Consider the following 7,211-nt stretch of genomic DNA (forward strand, 5'->3'; position numbering starts at 1 on the left):
GTAATGCATACTAACAAATGCTATTTGCTAGGAACAATGAATTCCGTGTACACAATACTTCATTATATATAGTGATCGGCACTAACCTGCATATAATATTAATCTAATTTATGAAACTCAACAAACATCTAAGATCATTTTAAAAAAGGTAAAGGTTTAAAACTCCTGATAACCTAAATAACGGCGCTGAATTGTAAAGGTACGTCAAACTCTGGCAATCTTAAGCTTACATTGAGCATAAGTACTAGTCAACTATACTCCAGATTGAAGCAAGGAATTCAAACAGAGCACATGTTAAAAATTCCGATAATCTGAACAATTAGCCCTATTATAAAACAACAAATAGTCGAAAGGTTAAGAATAGAGACTAGGTCCTAAAGGGCCTTCACTAAACAGCGATGATAACACGATGTGGAAAGTGTTTAGGGACCTCATACATCGATTTACACAGTTACATACAGCTGTACACGTGTCATTGAGGTTGTTAATGCTTATAAACAATGTCATGTTCTATGATAATATATGAGGTGAACATAAATGTTATAGATTAGATCAGAAATGAGGGGCCTGTGTAAAAATGGCGACAGAGATTATTATAGTTACGAGAATTGTCATATACATCAAAAACCTATCCAAAACTAAACCGACACATCTCCATTCGAACGTTAGGAAGTACTGTGTACTTTGCCTGGTCATCTGTCGAGACATGGTTCTGACTTTGGCGTCTATGGAGCGAGTTGTATCGGCAAGCTTGCGGTACAGAAGATCCACCTTTTGGTGTAAAAAGTCGTCTCTTTCTAAAGCAGTGGTTGGCGGCTTGTGTAGACCTGACGTCATGGAAGGGGGCCGAGACTGTGAAACGGACAAGTATATGCGATGAGAAAATTGCTTCAAGAAAACATATAACATCAGTTTTGTAGTCATAAATATATGATTAATTCTATATATATAACATAAGGATAAGACCATAGGTCACAGCAAGGATAATCCACGTTAAATATCGTATTCGTAACGGTTATTATTGCCAAGCTTGTACACGAATTATAACATTAATTAAACTCGATTTCACCTCGCTTCGTTTTAAAGCTTACAATGCACGAGAAAATATGATAATGCTAACTTCTTTATCAAATGTCTAATGTTCATTTTTATAATTGTATGAAGTGTTGCCTGATAATTGTCTCCAATGCAATTTTTACAACATTAAAAATGCTCTCTAGCGGTGTCTTAAAGCTTATGCTGAATATACTTGATATGGAAGCAATACGACAGAACTGAACTCACAAAATTGAAGCTATTAAAAGTACTTACATCAAAGTCAGTGTCCATGTTTTCTATGATGAGGTCCTCCACGTAGTCCATGGGGGATATTTTGGAGAATGTTTGGGCTGTTCCGGTCATCCCTGTGAGGCGAGCCAGATGGATCAGGACGAGGTTCCTCATCCAGCCGGGGACCGGGATGTGCAGCATCCCCTTGTAGTGGATGTACAGGAGGAAGATGTTTGTCATCACCGTCGATCCCACCAGGAAGATCGTGGCCGTGAAGAATTGCTCTGAAAGGTAATGACATACACGTATACTACAATGCAAACTTTCTTCCAACACAAAGGTATACACGGATCAAATTTTCAACGACCACTGTCGCCTCTTTAGGATCAGTACGGATGACCAACCAATTCTAAACTTTTACGGCACGTTTGATCAATTGCTGATGTCACGTATCCACAGGATCACGTGCGATCACGTGTCTGTAACTCTCACGATGTTCTGGAGTGATTGGTCATTAGTAGGGCTGGGTATCGGTACACCGTACCGGTACAAAACCGGTTTTTCTTATTGGACCGGTCCAGAAAAACCGGACCTGAAAAAATTAGGTGGACCGGATGTTGGACCGATTGGAAAATTAACAGATTATTCTATCAGGCATTCACACGTTTTGGCGCTTGGAGATGGAAGAAAATAACAACAGTGAAGTAGAGTAGAGTTTATAGCAATTTCTACCAAGTTTTACAGCCAATCGTACATGTGCAGTTAGCGTTGTAGGATTTTAAAACGCCAGCGTAAGTCTAATACTCCACCAAACAGATTTCTTTGAAGCGAAATGTACCATTGGTATGAGGCATACTGCATCAGGTCCAGGTTCAGGTCCGGACCTGGACCTAATCCTCTGGACCTGAACCGGACCTGGACCTGAATTTTCTGTACCGGTACCGGTACCCACCCCTAGTCATCAGTATTGATCCTAAAGATGTCCATGTCAGTTAAACCAATAGATAGCTTTAAGAAAATTTAAAGTCAACGTCTCTGTAAGTTTTGGGGGCACTACAAGTATTTTGCAAAAATGCAGTTTTTTGGTTAAATAGTCGCCCCAAAAAAATGAAGACAGTCCATCTGAATATGAAAATTATAATATTTGGTCCAGCAATTAAATGATAACAAACAACCCACCCACCCCGGTACCTACCCCCTGACTTTTTTTTTTACTATGACAATGTACTTAACTAATAGAATACATATACATGAGCAAATGGCTGATACTATACCCCCTTTCCACTAGGACGGCGCTCTCGCGGCGCTCTCTCTGTGACATACAATTTGACAGATTGCTCAACGAATTGTACAGAAAAGAAACCATTTTTTTTTACAATTCGTGTTTTTTGCTGTCCTCTCAATCACACTTTCATATGCTGTATGATATACCCAGCATAAAATCAATTGCAAGGGTTACACATATCTTGTTTAAGTCGCAGTGAGAGCGCATCGCGATCGCCGTCTAGTGGAAATGGGGGCTTACCGATTAACGGTATTGAGTCGGCGGTTTGCGGCGTGTGCTCAGACACCACCTGTAGAAACACCACGACAGACAGCTGGATGGTCATACAGAAGCCGATCCGCTCGCCTGTCCCTGCCGGTAACAGGAACACCAGCGGGTTCACCGCCAGGAGCACGATACAGGGCAGCAGCAGGTTGATGAAGTAGTAGAGTATGCGGCGCCGCAGGTGGAACTTTAGGAACAGTGTCGGAAACGGCTCGGCACAGCACTCACGGTATGTAATCTGGTTATACCATATGTATTTAGTTAAACGCACATTGTTCAAAACGGACAATGTAACATAGACATTTAATCAATCGTGTTCTGTAACCGGATGTTGTGGAGCCTCTACGACCACTGAGGTTATGGGCCGTGAGTGAGTGAGTGTTATGTAAGAGTTATACAATTAGAACAATGATGTATAAAATCTTACTATTATTACAAATAGTGTCAAGGGTCATATGAGCCTGAAATGTAGGACAGCTTAAAATGGGAGATATGGAACAAGTGTCAAATTACGTCTGGTGAGGGCGACATCGACTTCCAACAACCTTTGACCCATTGGTGACGTCATACGGGCATAAAGTCACGTGTCCAGAGCGATTCTACGATCATGAAGAGGACTATGCGATTTGATTTATAATTACGGTAAGTCAAATTATTCTTAGTCGGCGAGCATTTCATACATTTTAATAACATAATACGTCTAGCTCTAGTTATTGTGTGACATATGATGTAGTTGACAATATACAATGTACATGTACCAACCTCTCGGTGCCATGATGATTCCAGAACGTCCCATTCACCAAAATCCAGCGCTACATCATCCATTATGTAGGAATCGTTGAACAGGTTTAAGTGTAGTCCATGGTAGGTCCAGGACCCGAACTCCATCATACATATCTGGTCATCGAAGGGAAAATACGCCATGTCCATTTTGCAGGAGAAGATGAAATTCTGCGGGAAGTTCCATTTCATGGATCCGTTGTTTTGGACAATGATGTTGGTGGTTTCCAAAAGACGGCCATCGCTTTCAAAGTCCCCACTGTGAAAAGACAATAAGACGTATAAGTAAAAAAACTTTAAAGATACGTGTTGAAGAAATGGTTCTTAAACGTATTTTACATTATCAGAATGTCAATTGGCACCTAATTACAGACCAAAAGTCAACACATACTTTAATATTGCCAGTGAATCCTTAACTTGAGATCTAGCTTCAAGCTACTGATGACAAGATTTTTCCATCCATAAAGGCATAACACATCAATCAGCGGTTACTTATCATTAATTCTCTCTTTAAAATGTCTTTGAAGATTGTGATTTAATTCTTATAAATAGATAAATGATTTACAATTAAATCATTTTTCATCTTTATCATATATTTGCTTGATCAAAACACTTCAAAGAATTGCCTATATAATTTAAAAGCATATATTAACGTACTTGTTCAGCAGGTAAATGTCCGGATGCCAGACTTCCGACGACGGCAAAAGTATCTCTGTAGTACCACTGTAGTCGTCTGGGTTCCACTGAAGGTATTCATCATTCCAGATCTATAGTAGAATGGTCCAATTACATTGAGACAATAACTATCAACATATGACAATAACTATCAACATATGGACTATCAACTACCAGCACATAAGATAGAGCAGTCAACCCACAAAACTGAATCACAGAAAAAACAGACGACTTACCATTCTCACCCAGGTAAAAACTATAACTCGTTGGCCAATCTCATCCTGTAAAGAAGATAAAAACAACGTGTCTTATTTTGCCATATATGTTCAGCAAGCATTCAAAATATAATACAGTGTATTACATACACGCTTATAGGTCACATTCCATTCGACTAAAAAAAATGTTTTCTATGATCGAGAAGCAACGAAATCAACAAGAAAATCAGAATGAAAGTATTTTGTGTCAAACACCTACCACGTCTCTGATTTGTCGAATAGATAATCCAAACGTGGTGTTCACTGCTGTTGAGTAGTTCTTGACTGGACGGACAGTTCTTTTGTAGGAAGACGTGACCTTTTCCGTTACCGCCATCGCTCCCTCTGTTCCCTCAACTAAATTTGATAAACATTGTATCGTTTACATCACACCACGAAATATGTACATTCTTCTTCTTCGTTTCTGTTACAAGACTTTGTACAAACATGTAATGTATACGTTATTTGGAACGTTACTTATTATGTATCAAAGTAGGTCATCGTACTGAAACATCAACACCTTGTTGAAAAACAGGGAAACGTACTAAATTTATGCCTATCAGAGTTCATCTTTTCATATTATTTTGAAATCTATAACTTAATGAGATACATAAATTTTACAATATTGTATAATGTATTATATAACAAAATTATAATGAAATAAATGTATTATATAATGTATCCATACCACTCGATAATAAAACTGACAAGCTTACCTGAAGGTAGCCGTTGAACTATGAGGGAAAGTATCACGAACATAATCACTGCGGACATACTGTTCTTTCCGTAGAACCCTGCATAGAACTTCAAATTGCCCGTTTTTGTAGAAAGTTCACCGCTGTTGCTCCTCGCTAGAACTTTCCATTACTCTCGTCCGTGGGTATATGGTGACTCCAACTTCTTAAACAGCCCTTCTTCAAGCCCAAACCTCAAGGTTTCACAGCCATTCATCAGTTATCCTCGAATCTGCCACCATAGGATGTATATATTCCACCTCATTCTAAAATTGACGTTGCAACATAGAAAGAAATCAAAACCATGAAACATAAATAAAATGGACGGAGAGAAAAGTTACCACGCCTTGTCTTATCGTTGCTATGACACAAAAACACTGAGAAGGAAAGGAAGTCTTTTGTAAACTGGTAATGGAGCGAGTTCTGTCACTGTATTTGTTCCAAACCATTACATAGTTGAATACCAGGCTGGCAGGACATTACGCCATGCAGAAACTATCGTTGGTCTTGTCGAAATCGATCGGTGACAAAATATTTAAAGCGAGGACTATTTGCAACAGTTTATACTTTAATAACAATGGAGAAGCTATTTGCAACAGTTTGCAAGAGCAAATAGTGTCTTCATTGGTAAACATTGTCCTAATATTTTAAACAAGACCCTGATGAACGTGATATTAACGAAAGTACACATGACATTTACATACATATGCCTAGAAAACCACCCATTTTTCCTCATTCAGAAACTACGTAGAAACCTGTTGCTACAGCTAGCTAAAACGCAGCGTTTTCTACATGGTCAGAGCACATTTTCCCTGTTTAAAGAACTGTTTCTGACTTGTGACATCGATGACAAACTTCTCCTAATAGATCGCTAAATGCTCAGTAAAAGTGTAATCCTCAAAACCGTCATAACTGCCGCCGTCGAGCCGGTTTCACCATTAGGACGATTACGAGGCCTTAGCTAAAGTATCGAAGATAGGTCTGTTGCAGGTAGTCTATTCTTCTTCGCTAACTGTGCGATTAAAAGCTTACTGGACTCACAGATTCCGTTGGTTGATAAACGTAAATGTCGTCATATTGTCACAGCTATCTTGAAACTTGCGCTAGCGATCGAAGACGTTTAATAGGATTACTTAGTTGAATTACAATCTATATCATATATCTCTGATGATGCAGATACAATTGACCGAAAAAAGTGCTGTACTTTGTTACCTCCATAAAATGTCATGGAGGTTATATTTTACCCTGCGGACTCACAGATTCCGTTGGTTGATAAACGTAAATGTCGTCATATTGTCACAGCTATCTTGAAACTTGCGCTAGCGATCGAAGACGTTTAATAGGATTACTTATCTGAATTACAATCTATATCATATATTTCTGATGATGCAGATAAATTGACCAAAAAAGCATGTGCTGTACTTTGTTAAACAGTTTTTTATATGTAAAATAGATTGGTTACTGATAAAGTACATCTTGGAGTCTTTGTAGTTGTCGTCGCACCCTACATTTACATGTACGTCCTGTAGTTATAAGCTGATGCATTCTGGTATTTGGAAGTACGATCTATTGAGTAAAAGAGAGATCGCGTGCTGTGTATGTACGTTTCATGTAGACACTGTACACATCAACTGGACAAAAATACAACAAGTACATATAAAAATTCGGGTCAATACATCGCTAACAACTGACCATGGTGTTTGGCGTAGCACCATTGTCTTAGGATTATGTCGTCGACAATAATTAATCCGCTCCAATGCATGGGTCAGTCGGGGGCAAGCCAAGGCTTAGCCGGGGATAAAGCAGCGGTGCCTCCCTTACAAACTAGCATAGCACGAATCGAAGAGGGATTTAGAATATGTTCGGTAGCCAAAACTCCTTTAAACTTATGATTCGGTCGTGGCCTCTCAAACCTTTTTGTCTACTACTGAATAGTATAACAATGTTAGT

General features: G+C 39.0%; 1 protein-coding gene and 1 long non-coding RNA gene across 2 annotated transcripts; both read right to left on the reverse strand.

The window, feature by feature from the left end:
• Positions 1–319: 319 nt before the first annotated feature.
• Positions 320–3,742, reverse strand: LOC118430170 (neuronal acetylcholine receptor subunit alpha-7-like). The gene is made up of 5 exons (XM_035840879.1): positions 3,581–3,742; positions 2,795–3,056; positions 1,312–1,553; positions 718–852; positions 320–325 (listed from the first exon to the last, which is right to left on the reverse strand). Exons 1-5 carry the CDS (start codon positions 3,740–3,742, stop codon positions 320–322), a joined length of 807 nt encoding a protein of 268 aa, XP_035696772.1.
• Positions 3,743–4,509: 767 nt separating this feature from the next.
• LOC118429965 lies at positions 4,510–5,432 on the reverse strand. The gene is made up of 3 exons (XR_004832816.1): positions 5,244–5,432; positions 4,748–4,884; positions 4,510–4,554 (listed from the first exon to the last, which is right to left on the reverse strand). It is a non-coding gene; the product is annotated as an uncharacterized LOC118429965 (long non-coding RNA).
• Positions 5,433–7,211: the final 1,779 nt, after the last annotated feature.

This window comes from Branchiostoma floridae, chromosome 14 (genome assembly GCF_000003815.2).
Source record: "Branchiostoma floridae strain S238N-H82 chromosome 14, Bfl_VNyyK, whole genome shotgun sequence".
Classification (NCBI taxonomy): domain Eukaryota; kingdom Metazoa; phylum Chordata; class Leptocardii; order Amphioxiformes; family Branchiostomatidae; genus Branchiostoma; species Branchiostoma floridae.